This window comes from Cetorhinus maximus, chromosome 13 (assembly GCF_964194155.1).
Source record: "Cetorhinus maximus chromosome 13, sCetMax3.hap1.1, whole genome shotgun sequence".
Taxonomy (NCBI): domain Eukaryota; kingdom Metazoa; phylum Chordata; class Chondrichthyes; order Lamniformes; family Cetorhinidae; genus Cetorhinus; species Cetorhinus maximus.
This window is the reverse complement of record NC_135891.1, coordinates 16,997,623-17,021,796: the sequence shown is the minus strand read 5'-3', so window position 1 is coordinate 17,021,796 and position 24,174 is coordinate 16,997,623. Positions and strand designations below refer to the sequence as shown.

The window sequence follows — 24,174 nt, the reverse complement described above, 5'->3', positions numbered from 1 at the left end:
ACCAGCAGACGCCTGTGAATGTGTTCAGTAACTTCCCAACACATTTTCAAAAAAGAATTAGGATATATCAAGCCAGGCTCCCCTCTGGAATCTGACTTGTCCAGTAGTAACATCAGCTGGGTTTATAACACTATGGATTATGTGTGGAGCTGAACAGGTACCAGTAGTGTAAATTGTATGCAAACAATGTAAAACTTAAAAGACCCAAAGTGTCATTGTAAATAAGAAGTACATAGTATTCTAAAAAGTACACAGAAGTATTGTTGATTTTTGGTGAAAGTAGTTCTTCTGTCATTAGAATCAATAGGTTTGCAATAAAATAAACTAAAATGATTCATTTTATTAGAGATTTTCAGTCACTCTACAAAAATCAGGAAAATAAGATCCTACAAAAATAGAGCAATAAAACATCCTTTGGTTAACTGAATTATCAATAACTGGAAAAACTCAATGCTTGCTGTGTTATCCTTTAATCAGACATTGAATCTGCCAGCTCAGTTCCAACCTTCCATTGACCCAGGTATGCCAAATTTTAGCTAACTTGACCCTAAAGAGAACTCACTTACATTCCTCTCATCATTAAACAACTGACAAGCAACCGATGGAGTTGACACACACAATTAGATCCCATGGGATTGGGTATTGGATGTTAGCATTGATTTGGATTGGCTAACAGATAGAAAGAATAAAGAATATTTCCAGGCTGGCTGGTTGTATCTAGTGGGGTTCTGCAAGGATTAGTTCTTGGATCTCAGCTCTTTACAATCGGACCAATGACCAAAGTGAGGGGACTGAATGTAATATATCTAAGTTGGGATAGTAAGCTGTGAGGAAGATGCAAGGAGGACAAATTTCTTTACTCAAAGTGTTGTAATTCTTTACTAAGAGAGTTATGGATGCTTAGTCATTGAGTATATTTAAGAATGAGATCAATAGTATTTTGCCGACTAATCAAGGGATAGGGGGTTAGGGTGAAAATATTCTTGAGGTAGAAAATCAGCCATGATCTTATTGCATAGTGGAGCAGGCAAGAGGGGGCAATATGGCCTACTCCTGCATCTTAGCATAGTTTTCAGCCATAGCCAGTTGGACTACTGGTAGCAGGGAGTCCTAACAAGTGATGTACTGTTCAATGTAAGTCATTATAGAACATAAATGCAATGCCATCATCTTCCTGATCCACAGCATGGTGAAACTATACCACACTGAGCAATTGTTTCACTCATTGGCAGCAAGAACCTCAGCATTAGCTACTTGACTCTGCAGCCTAATCATAATTCAAAGCTATAGTCATATGATCATATGTTCTTATCGTGATCTCCATACTTCCCGGAACCTCAAGTCAGAACTTTCATTTCTGCATCAACTATAAAATAGCCATCATGTTTTTTATGCATGTTTCCATGCAAGACTGTTTACCTTGTGCCAAAAAGATTGATGTGTTAGACAGCAGAGTATAATTTAAGTATATTTTCACTCATAACCTTGAACCCAATTCTTATGTGAGAAACTTTGGCAAAGAATTGCGTCTGACTAAGTAGATTTCCCCTCCATGGGGTTCCTTGACAAGTCAGCATAGGACAAGAGCTTCCTACCCTGCAACCATTTTCCCTTATTGCCAAAAATCTGCCTTACAATTTGGTCCTGAATCTCTCATATGGGCCAATAAAGAAGCCCTTCAGTTGTATGCTTAGGGATTCGGAACCCTGAACAAGAACTGGATAGATATATGCCACAAGCTTAACTTGCACTGGATTTTCTCCCCTACCCTTTCAAAAAAAAGCAACAACTATATGGTTCTCTACAGCATATTCCCAAAATAACATTTTTTATCTTAGAGTTGACATCCACCTGAATTCTTAGGTACTAAATTAATCATTAATTGGGATAGGCACCCTTTACCTTCCAGTCAATATCTTGGGAATCCTCAAGTCAGAAAAAAATATTATATTGGATTTGGGAGTACCCTCTGCCATATCCAGTTGGTTAGTCCATCATTCAGGATGGAAAATAGAGCGCAACAAATCCCTGGGCAAGTCCACTAACTGATAACATCTGCCAGCAGGAGTACTTTCAAGAGTGTGGAGTGAATGGGACAATTTTACTTACACATCTAATATTAATTTCAAGAACTTGAATTTAAAGTTGTGAACAAATATTTGGGATTCAGAAGAATCCTTGTACAAATCACAAGATGAACCAACAGCTTGGAATGCACCAGGTATCATTTTAAAAATTACCTAAGTTGAGAAATGGAGTTCTGAGGTGCAGGAACTAGTGGTAGAGGTTGTGCACATGAGGCTTGTTTTAAACAGTATCAACAGTACGTATTTAAGTCTGCATGCTTATGATGACAGGAACAGGCAAGGTCAACAGCAAGGAATATTACATAGCTGGAAGTCACAAAGAGAAAAATAGAAGGACAAAAGGGTTACACAACATTAAAGCAGGACAAGTACAGAAGAGGTAAGGACATTTACCCATATGCATGTCCATGTGCGTACATGTTTAGAATTGTGATGTACAAGGCATGTTTGTACACTAATGGGAGACTGACTACCAGAAATGCTTCAAAAGCACACAAATTCTTAAGTATTATACTCCTCAGAAAACTGCAAGCAAGTCATTTTTCATTCAAAATAAACATTGATTTTCTTAGATGTTTTGTGCTGAAGCCATTTAGTTTCAGTGACATTATCTTCTTGCTGATAGCAATGTCCATTTAAATTCCTCAGTTCCTTAGTTATCATCTCAAATTGTCATCTGTAGTAGCATAGGAAAATCCCAGAAATGCACTTGTTGCAGTCGGGCTGTTAATTGCAGAATCAGGAATGCGTCCCACTGAACTAGGGACAATTTCTTGTGTGAATTCAGGATCAAAATGCTGTAGGTCACCAGGGCCAGCCTGAAAAAACAAAAACATTGTGAAGCTAGCCTTTTTTCCCCCAATGTAGTTATCCAAATGTAAGAATTTAAGAAAAGTTGGTAAATTTATTTCTATTATCCTGTATGCAGTGAGGCACAACTTTTCCAGTGGTAAAAATACTTTAGGTCTCTTTATGTGATGCCCTGTCAGGTATTGCATGGACTAGCCAAGGTAAAGCTCACTTTACTCTCTTGTTAGATCTTAAAAGAATAATCAAAACTGCGTTTTTGCACGATGATGCTTTCCCTCCATATTCCCCCCATTTCCATACACAAGCCCTGCTACAGTCTCGGGTGGTGCAGTTTTACATGTTTCAGTTTTACCCTCTCGTGACCTCATTTTGAATTTTGCAATGCAATTTAAGCCTTTATATATTTTAAAGAGAGTCTGGAAGAGTCAGCTTAGGATAAAGAAGAAATGGGAAGAAGCCTGGAGGTAAGCCCTTACAAAACCATATGTGGGGAAAAATGAAAAACATTTCAATCAATACCAAAATTGCTGCACCCCAAAAAATTCCATGAATTTTCAATTTTCCTAGCAGATGAATGATGGACAGATTTTGGCCAGTCAGACACACAAGCCCACTGATCCTACTTGCAAATCGAATGAACCTGAATAGGAGCCTGGTACGTCACAAAAGCCTTGACTGACTTCCTAATCTCATTATATTTACTTATCTACTTACTTGAAATTTCCAATTGTTGGGAAAATATCCTTCTCACTATGGAATTCCTACTGTTAGGAGTGAGAAGGTACATTGCTTTGCATTTGTAAAACTCTTCGTTACCATAAACAAGGTCTAGAAAAGCACCTCTGGGGTCATGCCAGTTGAAATGGATTTGATTTGACTTCCACCTAAAGTTTGAAAGTAGCAAGTGGTCTCAACCTGTTCTATGCAACAATTTGTCCACCACAAACATTAAAAGATACCCTATATATGATGAGCTGACTGGAGAGGGAAGGCATGAAGCATACCCAGACTCAAGATAGGCAACCCAACTTCACCTCGTGCTCTGTAGATCAGATGCAAATGCACCTGTCCAACTATTTCCAATGTTAGTAGGTACCTGTGTTGTCAATTGTGAGCCATCATTCAAGCAGATTTCATTATAGCGTTGCATCCTCTTGTGAAATGCCACACAACAAAATGGGACAGCTCTACAAATATAAAAACCAAAAGAAACCAGAAAACGTACCACATTGGGATTGTATGGCGGGGTAATTCTCTTGTGGTGGATATCCTCCCAGTTGATGGATGAAAAGAATATGTGTTTTTTTACTTCAAGCTGTGACAGGAGAAAATACAGTGAAGTTAGTTAAGCAAGCTCATTTTTCCATTCCTCATTCTAAAGCTTGAAATGAAAATTGTGTGTTTTGGATTAAAGGCCTTGATATGATATGGGCTGTCACCCAACACTTTGCATGTGCTCAATGTAAAAAGCAGTATCCATAACTATGATTGTGGTTGTTATAAATCAAATCTTTATCTTGCGTATGTAGTGAATGACCTGCAGCACTTCACAGGAGTAACAATCTACCTATTTATGGAGTACCAGGAAAATATTCCCAATTCCCCCAAAAGGTGTGCAAATACAATGCTGATAGACCATACATTTCAAGCTAGAATTGTTTATTAAGAGAAAGCATTATACACCAAAGTAGCTTAAATGGACAGCACTTGACTCTAATCCTTTTTTTCCTGAGATTCGTACAATCTCTTTTTCAGAGTTCTTTAATCTGAATTTTACACTGAGCTTCTAGTATAGGTCTATTCTGTCTCAACACAATAACCAGGAAATAGAACTGATCTGAGTGAATAAAGATGAACAGCTATTCTAGGTTTTAATGCCAAAAGAAACCTAATTTCCCAGGTACTAATTTTTAGGATAAATATAGTGCAGAGGGGGTTACTCCTAGAATTGGCATTGGGACTGCTGTGTCTTCAATTTACATCAATGACTTGGATTCTAATCCAGAGGTCCAGGTTAATGCACTAGGGAGTTCAAATCCCATCATGGCAGCTGGTGGAATTTAAATTCAATTAATTAAATCTGGAGTTGAAAACTAGTCTCGGTAATGGTGACCATCAAACTATTATCATTTATCATAAAAACACATCTGGTTCACTAATGTCCTTTAGGGAAGGAAATCTCCCGCTCTTACCTGGTCTGGCTTACATGGGACTCTAATTCCATAGGAATGTAAGAGCAGGAGCGGACCATTCAGCCCATCGAGCCTGCTCTGCCATTCAATACGATCATGGCTGATCATCCACTTCAATGCCTTTTTCCCACACTATCCCCATATCCCTTTATGTCATTGATATTTAGAATCTGTCAATCTCTGATCAAAGATTCTGAATGACTGAGCTTCCACAGCTCTCTGGGGTAGAGAATTCCAAAGATTCACAACACTCTGAGTAAAAAAAAATTCTCCTCATCTCGGTCCTAAGTGGCTTCCCCCTTATTTTGAAATTGTGTCCCCTAGTTCTAGACTCCCCAACAGGGGAAAGATCTTACCGGCATCTGCTCTGTCTATTCCTTTAAGTATTTTGAAGGTTTCAATGAGATCACCTCTCATTCTATGAAATTCTAAAGAATACACACCCAGTTCCCCAATCTCTCTTCATATGACAGTCCCTTCATCCTGGGAACAAGTCTGGTGAACCTTCGTTGGACTCCTTCTATGGCAATAATATCAGTGAAGACAGACACAAAGTTATCATTTAGCTTCTTTGTCATTCTCTATTCCTCATTATAAATTCTCCTGACTCTGCCTGTTAATGGACCCACATTTGTCTTAGCCAAATGTTACATTTTTACAAAACTCTCGATGCTTTTACAGTCCTTTTTTATGTTTTTTGCTAGTTCACATTCATATTCTATTCTCCCTTTCTTTATCAGTTTCTTGGCCCTTTGCTGTATTCTAAATGCTCCCAGTCATCAGGTTTACTACTACTTCTGGCAATTTTATAGGCCTTTTCTTTTAATCTTATACAATCCTTAACTTCCATTGTTAGCCACGGTTGACCACTTTTCTTTTGGGTTTTTGTGCCTTGAAGGAATGTATAGCTGCTGTAAATGATGTAATATTCTTTAAAGACTATCCATTGCCTATGTACCGCCATACCTTTTAACCTATTTTCCCAATCCGCCTCAGCCAATTTGCCCCTCACATCTTCATAATTTCCTTTGTTCAAATTTAACATCCTGGCTTCGGATTGAATGACCTCATAATGTAAATTTCTGTCATATTATGGTCACTCATCCCTAAAGGTTCTTTTACAACAAGATTATTAATTCGTCCTTTCTTGTTACATAATACAATATTTAAAATAGCCTGTTCTCTAGTCAGTTCCTCAACATACTGCTCCAGAAAACCGTCCCTACCACAATCAAGAAACTTGTCCTCCACAGCATTAGCGCTCATTAGATATGCCCAGTCTATATGCAGATTAAAGTCACCCATGATTCCCGTATTACCCATGTTACATGTTTCTCTAATCTCCTGATTAATACCATCCCCCACACTATCACCGCTGTTTGGTGGCCTATAAACAACTCCTACCAATGTTTGCAGTTTCTTAGCTCCACCCAAACAGATTAGACATCTTGTTCTTTTGATCCGAGATCCTCCCTTACTAATATATTGATCCCATTCCTTATAACCAGCGCAACACCACCTTTTTCTTTTTACCTGTCCTTCCTAAATGTTGAACATCCTTGAATATTCAGTTCCCAGTCTTGTAGCCATGTTTCCATAATGGCAATTAGATCATACAAATTTACCTCTATTTGTGCCTTTAAATCATCTACCCTGTTGTGAATGCTGCATGCATTCAGCTGGAGTGCCCTTAACTTTGTCTTTTTAACATTATTCCTCATTCTACGCCCAGATGATGCTCACCTTTGTTTCGCCTGCCTTCTAATTTCTCTTGCTACATTTCTTCTTCTTGTTACCAGCTTTGCTTCCTTTCAGTTTGAGCTACCCCTCAGGTTCCCAACCCCTGACAAGCTAGTTTAAACCCTCCCCCAACAGCACCAAGAAATCTTCCTGTAAGGATACTAGTCCCAGTCCTGTTAAGGTGTAACCCATCCATCTTGTACACCTTAACAGCAATGTTCCCCAGAAAGCAGTGGAGGCATCAATTGGTGGCATCAAGGAGCCTGAGCAAAACTGGAGTCAATGGAAACCTGGGGAAACCTCTCCTTTGGTTGAAGTCATACCTAGCACAAAGGAAGATGGTTGTGGTTGTTGGAGGTCAATCATCTCAGTCCCAGGTCATAACTGCAGGAGGTCCTCAGGGTAGTGTCCTTGGCCCAACCATCTTCAGCTACTTCATCAATGACCTTCCTTCCAACATAAGGTCAGAAGTGGGGATATTTGCTGATGACTGCATAATGTTCAGCACTATTCGCGACTCCTCAGATATTGAAGCAGTCCATGTCCAAATGCAGCAAGACCTGAACAATATCCAGGCTTGGGCTGACAAGCAGCAAGTAACATTCATGCCACACAAGTACCAGGCAATGACCATCTGCAACAAGGGAGAAACTAACCATTGCCCCTTTTCATTCAATGGCATTACCATCGCTGAATCACCCACGATCAACACCCTGGGGGTTACTATTGACCAGAAACTGAACTGGACTAGCCATATAAATACTGTGGCTACAAGAGCAGGTCAGAGACGAGGAATCCTGCAGTGAGTAACTCACCTCCTGACTCCCCAAAGCCTGTTCACTATCCACAAGGCACAAGTCAGGAGTGTGATGGAATACTCTTCACTTGCCTGGATTTGTGCAGCTCCAACAACACTCAAGAAGCTCGACACCATCCAGGACAAAGCAGCCTGCTTGATTGGCACCCCATCCACAAACATTCACTTCCTCCACCGCTGATGCACTGCAGGAACTCACCAAGGCTCCTTCGACAGCACCTTCCAAACCCACGACCACTACCATGTAGAAGTACAAGGGCAGCAGACACATGAGGACACCACCAATTGGAAGCTCCCCTCCAAGCCACACACCATCCTGACTTGGAAATATATCGCCGTTCCTTCACTGTCACTGGGTCAAAATCTTGGAACTCCCTCCCTAACAGCACTGTGGCTATACCTACACCTCATGGACAGCAGCGGTTCAAGAAGTCAACTTACCACCACCTTCTCAATGGCAATTAGGGATTGGCAATAAATGCTGGCCTAGCCAGCAATGTCCACATCCCATGAATGAATGAAAAAAGGGCCATTGAATTTATTCAAGGCAAAGTTAGACAGATTTTTGATAGACAAGGGAATCAAGGGTTATGCAGGGCAGATGACAAAGTGATGTTGAGACCACAACCAGACCAGCCATGATCTTATTGAATGGCGGAGCAGAATTGAAGGGCTGAATGGTTTACTCCTGATCCTAAGTTCTATGTCCTATGTCCAATGTGGTTGACTCTTAATTGCCTCCTGAAATGGCCTCCCAAGCCACTTAGTTCAAGGGCAATTAGGGATGAGCAACAAGTGCTTTTCTTGCTGGCCATGCCCACTTACCATGAAAGAATTCTTAAAAATTTTAAAGAAGTAGAAAATGGTTGATGAAATGTAATGCAGACAAACATAAAATACTGCAGATAGGAAAGAAAAATGGATTCAAACATAGACCATCAATTGTGTTGAAATAGCTGGTGATAACATTGAAAGATACTCAGGAATCTTAATAGACTTAACATTCAAGCATATCCAACTACTGCAAAACAGTAATCAACATAACTAAGAGCTGAACTATGTAATATAGTGGAGTACAAAGCAATGAAATTATGCACAAATTAAATTGTACATTGTTTTGACTGCACCTGTTGACAAGTATTCAGACCCAGTCAGTGACACAGTGGAGGCATTCAACACTGGAGCTAATACAGAGCAGAGCCAAAAAGGTTGATCCCCAGTGTGAGAGGGTTGATGTATTAGGAAAGATGGGTGAAATTTGGTTTTCTCAGCCTTGAGGAAGATGAAGTGACAGGTGATCTTTTAGAGATATTTAACTTAGTCAACAATATGGAAGGGATAACTTGAAAAATTTACTTCTAACTAATTTATGACAGATTCATTGACAGGTTCAAGACTAACAGAAAACAAACCGAAATAAAGAAGATCTTCTTCAAACACAATGATTACTAAATGGAATGAGTTTCCAGATAAAGGAATAGAGGGGAAAACCCTGAAAAATTAAATGCAACAGTGCATGCAAAAGGATCTCTCTGCATGAACTAAAATGGATGAGGTGGTGTTACTCCTTACAAATTTTGTGATGTTGTAACACCTCAAGTAGCCAAAACATCCCAATGCACATCATAGCCAAATTAATTATTTTGAAGTGCAGTCATTGAAGTGCAGTCATTGAAGTGCAGGCCATTAATAGCAAATAAAATAAATGATCATTGAATTTACTTTGGATGGCACGCAGTGGTTAGTGCTGCTGCCTCACAGCTCCAGAGACCTGGGTTCGATTCTGATCTCGGGAGTCTGTTTGTGTGGAATTTGCACATTCTCCCAGTGTCCGCATGGGTTTCCGCCGGGTGCTCCAGTTTCCTCCCACCACCCAAAGACGTGCTGATTAGGTGGATTGGCTATTGTTAAATTGCCCCTTAGTGTATGTGTCTGTGTGCATGTCCTTTGATGGACCGGTGTCCCGTCCTGGGTGTACCCCGCCTAGCACCCATTGCCTGTTGGGATAGGCTCCAACCCCCCGTGACCCTGAATTGGATAAAGTCGTTCTGGAAAAGTGAGTGAGCGAATTTGCTTTGGTGGTATTGATTGTTGGATGAATATTGGCCAAGATGCTAAGAGAATGCCCTGCATTTTTCTCTGAATAGTGCTATGCTGACTGCCTTGGATTAGCTCTCTTTCTAAACAATGTAAAGTATCCACTAATCACTGGATTATTATGAGTTCAGTCATATACAAAATGCACACATACAAAATCTGCTTCAGCTCCTAATCTTCTCTTTTGGTCTTTTTGCAGAAGTCCCATCAGAATATCACAAGCAGCTTTCGATTTTCCCATTGGCAAGTGAAGTGGCTTGTGGAGAATGTTATTGTACATCTCAGCTACATCTCGACTGTAAAAGGGTGGCTGATGACAGAAGAGAAAGAAACATTAACTCATTGGCCAAACCTTGAAGGAAATAAGCCCACATCAGTGTACATTTATTGTTTAGACTTGACTCAAGAGAACCTTGCACAAGGGACGAAATAAATTTAGAAACCTGTTTTACTCATTTTAAACATCTTTTTAGACCCAAATTTAATATTTACATATCTATATTCTACATATTGTATAGCATTTCAAATTACCAGAACATGACTTGAGTATGGTAACAATTTTCCTTCACTGTTTACTACTGAGATAACTGTAACAGAGTAGTCAGAAATTTTCCTTGTTTACTTGTACAGTAATGTACAAAAAAATAAACCACAATGTAAATTGGTTCAGAGTTTTGGGGCCATCAACAATTGCAGCAGCAAGAGCCCCAGCCTGGATGGGAAGGTGGCAGCAGGTAGATTGTGTGGTGGGCATGGAGCTGTTAAGTGGTCAAGGGGAGGAGATAAACACTCATGTTCCTTTTTTAAATTTGTTCCTGGGATGTGAGTGTCGCTGGCAAGGCCAGCATTTGTTGCGTATCCCTCATTGCCCTTGAGAAGGTGGCTGTGAGCTGTTGCCTTGAACTGCTGCAGTCCATCTGGTGTAGTTACACCCACATGCTGTTAGAAAGGGAGTTCTATATTTTTGACTCAGCAATCGTGAAGGAATGGTGATATAGTTTCAAGTCAGGATAGTGTGTGGCTTGGAGGGGAACTTGCAGATGGTGGTTTTCCCATGCGCCTGCTGCCCTTGTCTTTCTAGATGGTCATGGTTGTGGATTTGGAAGGTGGTTTCGAAGGACCCTAGGTGAGTTGCTGTGGCGTACCTTGAAGATGGTACGCACTGCTGTCACTGTGTGTTGGTAGTGGAGGGAGTGAATGTTTAAGGTGTGAATGGAGTGCCGATCAAGCAGGCTGCTTTGTCCTAGAAGGTGTCGAACTTCTTGAGTGTTGTTGGAGCTGCACTCGTCCAGGCAAGTGGAGGGTATTCCATCACATTCCTTACTTGTGCCTTGTAGATGGTGGACAGGCTTTGGGAGTTTGGAGGTAAATAACTTGCAGAATTCCCAGTCTCTGACCTGCTTTTGTAGCCACAGTATTTATTTGGCTAGCCCACTTAAGTTTCTGATCAATGGTAATCCCAGGATGTTGCTGGTGGGGGATTCAATGCTGGTAATGCCTTTGAATGTCAAGGGGAGATGAGTCTTTTCTCTCTTGTTGGTGATGGTCACTGTCTGGCACATGTGTGGCATGAATGTTACATTCCACTTATCAGCCCATGCCTGAGTTTTGTCCAGGTCTTGCTGCTTGTGTCAATGAATTACTTCAGTATCTGAGAAGTTGTGAATCATAGTGAACATTGTGCAATCATCAGTGGACATCCCTACTATGACCTTATGATAGAGTGAAGGTCATTGATGAGGTAGCTGAAGATGGTTGGGCTGAGGATACTACCCTGAGGAACTCCTGCAGCAATGTTCTGGAGCTGAGATGATTGGCCTCCAACAAACAGAACCATCTTTCTTTGATGACTCCAACCAGTGGAGAATTTTCACTCTGATTCCCAATGATGTCAAGGGGAGTCACTCTCACCTCACCTCTGGATTTCACGTTTGAACCAAGTCTGCAATGGGGTCGGGAGCAGAGTGGCCCTGGTGGAATGGAACCTAGGGCATCAGTGAGCAGGTTGTTGTTGAATAGGTGCTGCTTGATAAAATAGCAAAATACTGCTCATGCTGGAAATCTAAAATAAAAACAAAAAATGCTGGAAATACTTAGCAAGTCAGGGAGCATCTGTAGAGAGAAACAGAGTTAATGTTTCCGATTGATGACCTTTCATCAGTATAGCTCAGGTTCTGATGAAAGGTCAAAGAACTGAAATGTTAACTGGTTCTCTCCACAGATGCTACCTGACTTGCTGAGCATTTCCAGCATTTTTTTGTTTTTACTGCCACTTGATAACACTGTCGACAACACTTTCCATCACTTTGCTGATGATTGAGAATAGTCTGATGGGACAGTAATTGGTTGAATTGGACTTGTCCTGCTTCTTCTGAACAGGACGTAGCTGGGCAATTTTCCACATTATCAGGTAGATGCTAGTTCTGGAACACAAGTCTTTGGTATTGCATGCTGGATGATGTCAGGGCCCATTACCTTTGCTGCTCTGGTGCCTTCAGTTGTTTTTTGATATCATATGGAGTGAACCAAATTGACTGAAGACTGGCATCTGTGATGCTAGGGGCCTCAGGATGAGGCCGAGATGGATCATTCACTCTGCACTTCTGACTGAAATTGGTTGCAAGTGCTTCAGCCTTGTCTTTTGCACTGATATGCTGAGCTCCTCCACCATTGAGGACAGAGATGTTTGTGGATCCTGCTTCTTCCGTTAGTTGTTTAATTGTCCACCACTATTCACAACTGGATCTGGCAGGACTGCAGAGGTTTGATCTGATCCGTTGGTTTGTGCGATCACTGTGCTCTGTCTATTGTGTGCTGTTTCTCATGTTTAACATTCATGTAGTCCTGTGTTGTAGCATGATTAGGTTGGGACCTCATTTTTAGGTATGCCTGGTGCTGCCCCTGGCATGCTTTCCTGCACTCCTCATTGAACCAGTTTTGGCCCCCTGGCTTGATGGTATTGGTAGAGTGAGGGATATAATGGACCATGAGATTAAAAATTGTGGTTGGATACAATTCTGCTGCTGCTGATGGCCTACCGTGCCTCGTGGATGCCCAGTTTTGAGTTGCTAGATCAATTTGAAATCTATCCCATTTAGCATGGTGGCATTGCCCCAACACAATGGATGGTAATCCTCAGCATGAAGATGGGAATTTGTCTCCACAAAGACTGTGCTGTGGTTACTCCTACCTATATTATCATGAATAGATGCATCTTCGACAGGTAGATTGGTGAGAACAAGGTCTAGTAGGTTTTTCCCTCACGTTGATTGTTCCACCACCTGCCGCAGGCCCTATATAGCCGATATGTCCTTCAGGACTCAGCTAGCTTGGTCAGTAGTGGTGCTACTGAGCTACCCTTGGTGATGGACATTGAAGTCACCCACCCAGAGTACATTCTGCGCCCTTGCTACCCTCGGTGCTTCTTCCAAGTGGCGTTCAATATGGAGGAGCACTATTCATCAGCAGGAGGTTTCCTTGCCCAAGTTTGACCTGATGCCATAAGACTTTATGGGTCCTGAAGTAATGTTGAAGACTCCAGGGCCACTCCATCCTGACTGTATACCACTATGCTGCCACCTCTGGTAGATCTCAGACCTGCCAATGGGACAGGCCATAACCAGGGATGGTGATGGAGGTGTCTGGGACTTTGGCTATAAGGTATGATTTGGTATAGTATGACTTAGTAAGGCACTTGCCTGACTAGTCTGTGGCAAAGCTCTCCGAATTTTGGCACAAAAGTCTCCCGATGTTAGCGAGGAGGACTTTGCAGGGTCGACTGGATTGGGAATACCTTTGTCGTTTCTGGTGCCTAGATCGATGCGGGGTAGTCACGGAAAGGCACAACCCTACAGGTGCAACTGGCATGGGGCGGGAATGGGGAAGCTTGGGAATTGTGGGTATTGACATTCAGGGAATCCCTGAATTTGTGAGGATTCTGAAAATATAGTGTAGGAGGCTCAGAAATGGGGGCTTAACTATAAGCTACCAGCACTATTACAGTGAGTTATCATTAGTTACTGGTGGAATCAAAGTACATTCTATCTCCAGTTTCCCCTCTGCAAATTATTTCCCAATTCCAGGTTCCCCACTGCCGGTTCCCCTCTTCCCTTCACTCAGTTTCCCCTCTTTGCCTTCTCATAGGTGGCCTCCTAGTTCTTGGAACTTATCCTACAACAGCTGCTGGTGCAAAACTAAGAACAAAAATACTGAACTACAGGGGATCCAACCCTTATAAAGGTAGGTGCGATAACATGTCATGTGACCAGATGCCATGTGATTGGGCATCACATGGTCAGAATGTCACAAGATCAAACTTCCAGGAATGTGCCCACTCAGAGTTGGCAATCCTACCAGTGGTAGGTCTGGGGTAAAATCCACATGGGCCCAGGAATGTGAAACTGGATTATAATTCATGATTTTCAGGGTGCTATTGCTTTATTTCTACTGGGCTACAAGCCTCAAAATTCAGTCACTATTGTCACATGTGAGCAACTTTTTATACTTCAATATCATGTACAACAGTAAAATGATCTATAACCTACAAGATATGTGTGGTTTGATATATTGATTGTGTAAAAATGCCCCTAAATACCACATTGAGTTTTGGGTGTAGATTTCTGGTTTAGCAGATTGCTGGCTTGTTACTTACCAGTCCAAACAACATCTCATAGAGGACTGCTCCAAAGCACCACCAGTCAACAGTCCGATCATAAGGCTGCTTTTTTAGCACTTCTGGGGCAAGATACTGACAAAATAAAATACATTTAGAATGGGTACTTTTAAATTTTCTGTGACATGAGAATTCACTGTTTGCGAGTATTAAATGGGAGCGATAACCAGTTGAAAGTGCATTAATCACACCACAAGAACAAACAAATTCCATTAATTTTCTTCCACCAATTAGAAATATGACCAACAATCAAAATTTGGACACTCATGCATTGAACTGTAATATTCCTGCACTCTCAGTGAGACAAGTATACAATCCTAGGTGCCCATTCTCCGCTGTTACAAGTATGGCCAATACACCGACTGGTGCAATATACTGGAGGTATGACCCTAGACAAGATTCAGCTAAGCTAATGGTTTTAGAGAGAGTGTAGGAAAGGGTTGGTGTCACATGAAACACATCATAAAACATGTGAAAAATGTTTGATTTGGACTTTGCTGAAAAATAAATAAACTGCAGGTTGCATGCCCAAATTTGTTACTTGTCAAAATTATGCTTTATGTATTTTCTCCTCACTGACTTGCTTTGGCTGTTTAACCCTTACGAGCCAAACGACATATAATAGTCACACATGTACCTCAGGTGTCCCACAGAAAGTAGAAGTTGTTCCTGTTGGTTCTATTACTTCTTTACAAAGCCCAAAGTCGGTTAGTACAATATGACCCTGAAATGAAGCAAAAGCCAGTCATTAACAGGGTTCTGTAACTTTTTTATTCAAAAATAAACTGGGAAGATTGTTAATAATACCTGAGAATCCAAGAGAATGTTTTCAGGCTTCAAATCCCTGGAATACAAAGTGAGGTAAAGCTTTCAACCATAGAGGCTTTGGAATTTCATCGAAAAATATGTTGCAGAAAACATCCCTTTATAGCAGAACTCACCGATACACAATGTTGAGTGAATGCAGGTATCCTATAGCACTGGCCACCTCCGATGCATAAAATCTAGCTCTTAGCTCTGGAAAAGTGTGCTCGCGTTGCAAATGGAAGAAGAGCTGCAACATTAAAATGAACACTTCTCAGTGGCTGTAATGTATCAATTGTTTACTGGCAGTCACGTAGTTTTACCCAAAGTTTCCCCTGACGGCCCTCTGGATCAAAATGCTGTGGAAAAGCTGGTCAGTATCGAAAGCACATAACCTGCACCTCAGGCAGAAGGATTTCCTTTGGGCCTGGGTCTCCTTCCCAGGATAATCATTCCCAGTGATTAATGCACTTTCAATTGGTTATCGCTCCCATTTAATACTCGCAAACAGTGAATTCTCATGTCACAGAAAATTTAAACTTTCACTAACTAGGTACCCCCAATATTTCCTCATTTTTTCCAAATGCTGGAACAACTGCAATCCCCTTGGGCCTGATCAATAGGACCCAGCTAACTGGCAAAGTTACTGTAAAGAGAATTTTAGGATTTTAGTTGATTATTAAAACTGCATTGCAACTGTTTTGCTAATGGTGTGGGTTGGATAAAATCACAGGTTTAACGTAACATCAGGATAGAATGGAAGATTTCAAACTCCTTTCCCTTTTTCCTGTTTAGTTGCTGTACTGGAACATTAACCTCTGACCGGTTAAATATTATGGTGCGTATTAAAGTGTTTCATTAATGCAACTTCCCAATAATTTGCTGTGGGTCACAATGCATGGGAGGGAGATGCTCGATTGTTATCTGCTTTGATAATTATATTGTTCTTGCTACCTAGCATATGTTAGTATATAGTGCACCTAGTGTACGGTTGCTGCTTTTCAAAGATTAAATTAAAAAATTTCCAACCTTATACAAACAAAGTCAGAAGGACAATTGGAAGCTTTGTAAAAATCAAATAATGCCCATCCAATTGTTGTAAGAACTCCCTTAGACCAAACAAATTTAGAGAAATTATTGAGTTTTATGGTTTCCACCTCAGTTGCATAATTTGCCTTTGACTCTATCTCAGCCCATACGTTGATGATGTGGGACAATATTAGAGTCATAGAGGTCTACAGCTCAGAAAAAGGCCCTTTGGCCCATCGAGTCTGCGCTGGTCAGACAAGTACCTAACTATTCTAATCCCATTTTCCAGCACTAGGCCCATAGCCTTGTATGCCATGGCATCGCAAGTGCACATCCAAATACTTCTTAAATGTTATGAGGGTTTCTGCCTTTACCACCCTTTCAGGCAGTGAGTTCCAGATTCCCACCACCCTCTGGGTGAAAAAATTCTTTTCTCACATCCCTTCTAAACCTCCTTACCTTAAATCTATGGCCCCCTAGTTATTGATCCCTCCACCAAGGGGAAAAGTTCCTTCCTGTCTACTCTATCTATGCCCCTCAATTTTATACACCTCAATCATGTCCCCCATCAATATCCTCTGCTCCAGGGAAAATAACCCCAGTCTATCCAATCTCTTCTCATAACTAAAACTCTCCAGCCCAGGCAACATCCTGGTAAATCTCCTCTGCACTTTCTCTAGTGCAATTACATCCTTCCTATAATATTGATGAGGATTAGTGCCATCTTCCACTAACCCTCAATCATGCTTTTGTTAGTTATAGACCGAATTATTCCAGTGACCTCCTGGTCATCACCCTCCATAAACTTCAGCTCATCAAAAACCCTGCTGCCCAGGTCTCCAGTGTGTACTCGCTGTCCACCAGCTCCCAGTCTTTGGAGAAATGCTCCTCACTCACATCCTTCCAGAAGGTACTGGATTTGCAAAAATAAATTCTGGGAGAGTGCTTTTAAAAAGCCTCCCGAAGGAATCAGCAAGGGGTTGCCTTAACAAGCATCCAAAGAATTCAAAAAGTAAGTTTGATTCAAATCTCAAATGTTCCAAGTTTGGCTGCCTCTCCTGGACCTCAATGCCACCTTGTGGCCAATGGTGGGAGTGCAGCTGTGCAAATGACTTTAGAAGTAAGGGACAAGTGCTGTCCGGGGTAGAAACAACATGGGGCCTGGGACGATCAGCAATATTACAAGAGGAACCCATACAAAACGGGATGGTTGGCCATGCTGAATGTTGGCTGTTCAAGTCACCAATGTAGACAGTTGGGTGTGCTGTTGGGCCACAGGTCACTTGGTGATTTATAGACATTTGTGATGGTCAGCTTACCTACTTGTAACTGTGGTCAGCCAAGTCAGGCCATTGCTCGCCTGCGGGACTTCTGCCCTGAGAGACCCATTCCTGGTGGCATCACAACCGTTCACACTGCGTCAGCTGAAGCCGTTGAATGGATTGTTAACCTTGAGATCCAACTATAACTGCATCCCCAGCCATATGAATAAAAATAAATAGTCCCAGCAATGGCAATAGGATCATGTAAACATAGAAGACACCTCTTTCATACTACCTATTATTGCATTATACCAGGTACATGGTATTGCTTATATCTCTTCAAAATCAGGGCAAAGAACATTTCGATATGAATGCTATCAGGCCCCATCTTAATGTACTTGTAAAAAATTACCTGCACAAGGTAGCAATGTCCCTGTCTATATCTGCTACCAGAAGTGGAACTACATTACAATTTTCATTCCAAAGATATCCTGATAACTCCACTTCATGGAGTTTAGCACTTGTTTTGTCAATATAATGCAGGGAAATAACTGATCAACGACAAATAACCAATGTGTTATCTTTGAACTGTGCTGACACATTCGAGAAGCCTTGGTTGGAAGCATTGTGCCCATAATGTACAGTGCTGGCACAGTATTACTTCAGTATCAATGCCATTGCTGGTAGGGACCAGCACAAATAATATGCGACCAAGGAAATCGAGAGGCAAAAGCAAGGAAATAGATGCATCAGTTAAATATAAAAGTCGGAAGTTTATGAAGCCACTGCAGTCTTCAGGAATCACAGTCCACGATGGGTCATCCACTCACCTCACCACCGTTCACATAGTCCAGGACAAAATAGAGTTTCTCTGTTGTCTGAAAGCAGTAGTGGAGCCCAACCAGAAAGGGATGCTTGAGATTTTTCAGTAGCACATTGCGTTCAGCCATAATGTTCTTTTGCTAATTTAAAATGGGTACCATTAGAAACCGAACAAGCAATCATAGAAAAAAGATTTATTCATGCTTTAGTCAGTACTTTTAAATAGCATGCTTTTACGTTCACTGGGTACATTTCTAATTTTGTGTGAGAATTCATATCAAATTTAATCCAGTTTCAGTGTACGTAACTGCTTGCAGTTCTAGCCCTAAAAAATCTCTTTAGTATTCATTACCAGTTATACTTTCATTTTTACAGCAACTTTATCCCAATGTAAAAGGACAGTTGCATCTTAGCAGGTAGAACACTCACCTCTGAGGTGGCAGGTTCAACTCCAGAGACCTGAGCATTAGCTGCAGACTGACCTTTCAGTGCAGTACTGAGGGAGTGCTGCACTGTCTTAGGTTTCAGCTTTCAGATGAAACTCATGTGGCACGAATGTTAATTGCCACTTCTCAATTCAAGCCTGGATATTGTCCAGGTCTTGCTGCATTTGGACATGGACTGCTTCAGTATATGTGGAACAGATATATGTGGGCAGAATTAACCCTACCTCACCACCGCTTTCTCTTGAACCCTCCACTGACACTGTGTAGCCAGGCAACTTGTCCAACATTCAGTCTTTGATAAGCTGCAATTTCATCCAGCTAATATTGGGAAGACAGAAGCCATCGCCTTTAGCCCCTGCTACAAATTCTACACGATCCTGAGCTGTGCTTCCAAACCTTCTCCATTACAAAGACTTTTTACTTCCATATCTCTAACATCACCATCTCCAACCCTAACCTCAACCAATCTGTGGCTGAAATCTTCACCCATGCCTTTGTGACCTTCAGCCTCAACTGCTCCAATGTCTGCTGGATGGAATCCTATTGTCCATTAATCATAAACTTCAGCTCAACCAAAACTCCCCAGCCCATACTCTATCTTGCAACCATTCATCCATCATCCTAGCCCTTGTGGGCGTATTTGACTTCTGGTCCAAGGAATGTCTCAAATTTAAAATTGTGTCTGAGTCCTTTTATGATTGCAACCTCCTTATCTACATAACCTCATCCAGCCATACAAGTACCCACCAACTACTCCCAACCCAAACTCTCCACTCCTCAACTCTGGCCCTTTTGCAATCCCTCCCTCCCTTCATCCTCCCACTGGTGGAAAGCCTTCAGCTACCTAGGCCGCTCACTTCTGAATTCTCTTGTTAAGGCTTTCTTTACCTCTCTATTCCTTTAAGGTCCTCCTTAAAATCCATCTCTGTGAACAGACACTCAGTCACCCCTCCTCTCCCATTATTGGCTGGCATGGGTTGGCAACAGGAAATCCCTGTTGAATAGTTCAGGATTTTATAATTGCATGCAGTTTAGCATCAGCACTTAGATTTTGAAACCTATACAAGGTTAATTATCTAGACTAGTAACAAAGGATTACTGAGGAGTGGATGGCATTGATAATCAGCCAAGGAGGATGGGATGATTAATGGTCTCCCTTTACCAGCTCTCCAAAGAGGTTGATATTCCTGCTCCCAACTTCCATGACTTGTTTTTGAGCTTTGTTTGTGAACACAACTGTGCCAATGCTTAAAAAATATCATCACGGAGGTAAATAAAATGTTATTGTTTGAGTTTCCATTTACAAGTGATCAAAACACGCTCTATTTTCTAGTTCTAAACAACTGATACACTGCTGCTTTAGTTCATTAAGTATTGTGTGCAATAAATTCTGAGCACGACTGCATTTTCACAATCTGTACTTTGAGGATATTCCTTTTGGAAATCTATGGGCAGCAGTTTCCTGTTTGTGAGCAGGGGAGGCGGGGCCCACTTGCCGATGTGTAAAACAACGCGTGATGATATTGGGCGGGTGTCTCGACGTTACCCCACGTCACTTAGATTTTCAGTTCGGCGGGCGCGCAGCCGAAAAACTTAATTAACTCAATTTAATGAGCTGCCCATCCAACCTTAAGGTTGGTGGGGGGGCAGGCGAAGAGCCCAGGCGGCCTTCGCATTTTTCATGAAACCTCATCCACGGGCGGGATGAGGATTCATGAACTGTTTTAAAATCTAATAAAAATTTATACATTTATTCTTTGACATGTCCCAGCTCATGTGATAGTGTCACATGAAGGGACATGTTTTAAAAAGTTTAAAAATCCTTTATTTAAACGTTTAACACTGAAACTAATCTCCCTGAGGTACCTCCGTGCCTCAGGGAGATCTCTGCGCTCTTTCGTGCACATGCACAAAAGAGCACAGGGAGCCATTCAGGGAAACCACCCACCCCCCTGCCCACTCAGCGCTTCCGGGCGGGCGTCACAATGGGCGGGCCTTAATTGGCCCACCCACGTAAAATGGCGGCGCGGACCTGATTGGGGGCACCGATCGGGTTCGTGCCCACCCCTGCCCCCACCCCCGCTCACCCCACCCCCCACAACCCCCCTGACCGGGGGGGTGAATTTCTGGCCTATGTTACAGTCGTTAGGAGATACAGAGTGAAATGTACACTTATTCGGACCAGTACTGGATGAGCAGAGCAGAGATTTCCTCCAGTTAAATATTGGGAAAACTGAAGTCATCGTTTTCACTCCTTTCTCTAAATTCTGCTTCCTGTCTGCTGACTCCATCCCTCTCGCTAGTAAAATTTTGAGATTAAGCTACCTGTCCACAACCTTAGTGTCACATTTGACCCCGAGACATTTGTGCCATCACTAAGACTGCCTATTTCCACTTCAGCGACATTGCCCGACTTCACCCCATCTCAGCTCACCTGCTGCTGAAACCCTCATGCATGCCTTCATTACCTCTAGACTTTGCTGTTCCAATACACTCCTGGCTGGTCTCCTACCCTCTGTAAACTTGAGGTCATTCAAAAACTCTGTTGCCTGTGTCTTAATTTGCAGCAAGTCCCATTCCCCTATCACTCCCGTGCTCGCTGACCTACACTGGCTACTGGTCAAGCAACATCTTCATTTTAAAATTCCCATCCAGGATTTCAAATCCCTCAATGGCCTCATATCTCTCTGTCTCTGTAACCTCCTCTGGCCCATCCGAGATATTTGTGCCTCTCTAATTCTGACCTCTTGAGCACATCCCCAATTTTAATCGCTCCACCATTGGTGGTTGTGTCTTCAACTGCCTAGGCCCTGAGATCTGGAATACCCTCCCTACACCCCTCTGCCCCTCTACCTTGCTTTTGCCTTTGAGACCTCTTTAACCTGCTTTTGGTCATCGCACCTAATGGGTGAAATTTAATCCATCTCGAAATGGCAGGTAACATGGAGGCTGGGCCCACTTAATCGCGGAAAAGCCCCCGCTTCAGTATCCCGGTGGCAGGAAAGCCTCCTGCGATTAAATCGAAGGCGGGAAGGGGCCCAGGTGGGAAGTTTGCCCAGTCACGGCAATTGGCTCACCAAAGAGGCAGTTGACACCAATTATCTGAGCCCCCGAGGGATTTAGTGGCAGCTCAGGGGTTAAATGGCTTTCCGTGCCCCCCAACGGCCGTTCAACAAACCTGTCCAGTTTGCCAGCAGGTTAATGGATAAGGGGAGGGGTCTCTCATTATCAGTGCCCAACATCAGGAAAGGGGTGGGTGTGGAGGGGGCGCAACAAAAGCTACTCCACTGCCCTTGCCTCTGAGCCCCTTGCCACCCCTCTCCTGCAATCCCCTCCCCACCACCCCCATCACGCCCTCACTCACCTGAGTCCAGGGATCCAGCAATGACCCCTGGTGAAGTCCCTGTAGCATTATGGGGAGAAAGCGGGAGCAGGCTATTGAGCTGGATGATCAGCCATGATCATAATGAGTGGTGGAGCAGGCTCGAAGGGCCGAATGGCCCACTCCTGCTCCTATTTTCTATGTTTCTATTACCGGCAGCAGCCACCACTCCTGGTGGCTGCTGCCAGCTGGGGATAGCTGGTGGTCTCTGATTGGCTGGCAGCCCCTGGAGGGCGGGATTTCTGCTGCTGGGGTCTTAAATCCCTGGGAAGGTCCGACACTTGTCAGTCAAGTGCCTGGGGAGGCACTACGGTCGGGCCTCTCCCACGGAAGTGAAGTGGGTTTCCAACAGGTTGTAGACCCCCGGGATCAGTGTTTGGAACATTAAGAACATCTCAATATCTCCTTTTGTGGACCAGTGTCATATTTTGTTTTATATTGCTCCTGTGAAGCATCTTGGGACGTTTTATTAAGTGGAAAGTGCTAAGTGTAAAACACTAGTGTTACACCTAAAGAGGTAAACATTGAAGAAAGTTTGACACTTACATCTTTTCTGTTCAGGATCATTTTCTTCTGCAAGACTTTGATGGCGTAAAACCTGCCATCTGATTTATGTTTTGCAAGGAGAACCTAAAATAAAAATCAAGAGTTTTAAAGGTCCCAACTCTGTACGCCACACCCTTACCCATAGGACATAAAAGTTACATGTTTCTCAAGGGCAGAATTTTTAGCTTGGCATGCGGCTGGGCGCCTGACCCGCTTGAGTGTAAAATGGCGCACGATGATGTCAAACGTGCATCCCGATGTCATCCCACGCTCGCCTGCTACATTGGTTGGGGGGCTGCGTGAAAGTCGGAGGCGAACTCGCTGACAATGAAGAGGGCAATTAAGCCCATTAAAGTTTCAATTGACTCCAACTTTTCATGGTCCGTCCAACTTTACGGTTGGCGGACGGACAAATCGGCCAGGCGGACTTTGCATTTTTGACCAAACCTCATCCAAGGGCGGGATGAGGTTTCCGTTATTAAATTTTAAAAAAATAAAAATGTTTGGGCAGAATTTTCATCATCTGTTATGTTCAGGTGACTGATTCTGATGCGCAGGCATTTTTTTCCTGCATTTTAAAATCTTTATTCATTGCTTTTGAATTCTTCGGCTCCCTGAGGCTGCCCTCCTCCCCGGCAGCGCTGAGCGTTTCAGCCCGTCTTTCACGCTGGCTGCCCACGAATTGGCCAACTAACATGAAGTCGTGGTTGGGGGCTGATCGCGGTCAGAGGTCTGTTCTCTGGCCGCTCCCGGGCCTGTCAATTACGTGTGCCCACCGAACCTAAAATCCTTCCCCCAAGTCTATATTAACTATATTCCCAAGTATAAGTTAATTTTGACCAAATTTAAACTAACAAATTTGAGCATATTAAAAGACAGATTCAAGTTTCTGTAAGTTGTTCATTTTGTCGGGCCTGGATTTAGCTTATCCAATTAAAAGTGTCTTATTTTAAAAATAACACTTTGTGGAAAATAGAAGCAAAATAGAGGCGTTCGGTAAAGCAGGTTCACAATTTGCATTGCAGGAGAAATCCAAACCGTTAAAGTACAAACGGAGTGAAACAGAAATAAAGTCAACTTTGTGGTAAAATAATTCACTTACTTTCCCAAAGCTCCCTTTTCCAATGATTTTCAGAAAATCAAAGTCTGTTGGTTTGGCTCTGCAAGCAAATAATAATTTTTAAATTTATTGTTTCCTGGGTCAATAGGATATTATTCCAATAGCAAAATGTACTTACAAGGAATTGGCGGATGGTCCCAGGTTGATGTTACTTGGCACTGACATGTTCTGCAAGAGGAGATTCGGGTAGCACGTTCAAAGGAAGGGATGCACTTGTTAAACCGTTCTAATAAGGGTCTGGGAATTCTAGATATCAAAACAGGAAATCAAGGGTTAAGAGCATTTTCAAGTCACTGGACTCCCCTCATCATTGTGAAGGGTATCCTTTCGAATTTTTGCAGGAGGATT

At 42.4% G+C, this 24,174-nt stretch overlaps 1 protein-coding gene and 1 long non-coding RNA gene across 2 annotated transcripts; one reads left to right on the top strand and one right to left on the bottom strand.

Annotated features, from left to right (window-relative positions):
* LOC144689149 (uncharacterized) lies at nucleotides 1-10,071 on the top strand. Its single transcript, XR_013578571.1, has 3 exons — nucleotides 1-157; nucleotides 3,465-3,552; nucleotides 9,943-10,071. It is a non-coding gene; the product is annotated as an uncharacterized LOC144689149 (long non-coding RNA).
* LOC144689148 (serine/threonine-protein kinase Sgk2-like) lies at nucleotides 2,449-24,004 on the bottom strand. Its single transcript, XM_078556281.1, has 11 exons — nucleotides 23,945-24,004; nucleotides 23,809-23,866; nucleotides 22,707-22,790; nucleotides 18,341-18,472; nucleotides 15,357-15,469; nucleotides 15,223-15,259; nucleotides 15,053-15,139; nucleotides 14,395-14,490; nucleotides 9,898-10,053; nucleotides 4,123-4,212; nucleotides 2,449-2,905 (listed from the first exon to the last, which is right to left on the bottom strand). Exons 1-11 carry the CDS (start codon nucleotides 23,989-23,991, stop codon nucleotides 2,747-2,749), a joined length of 1,059 nt encoding a protein of 352 aa, XP_078412407.1. The 5' UTR covers nucleotides 23,992-24,004; the 3' UTR covers nucleotides 2,449-2,746.
* Between the last annotated feature and the right edge of the window lie 170 nt (nucleotides 24,005-24,174).

Bases quoted from the DNA above. Each gene is read 5' to 3' on its own strand.
- LOC144689148 (XM_078556281.1), bottom strand. From the start codon at position 23,991: ATGTCAGTGCCAAGTAACATCAACCTGGGACCATCCGCCAATTCCTT. The intron at 15,260-15,356 runs GTGAGTTCTGCT...TTTGTATTCCAG, and splicing joins TCACTCAACATTGTGTATCG to GGATTTGAAGCCTGAAAACA. The intron at 4,213-9,897 runs GTATGTGTGCAT...CTCCTGTCACAG, and splicing joins TAGGAGCTGAAGCAGATTTT to CTTGAAGTAAAAAAACACAT.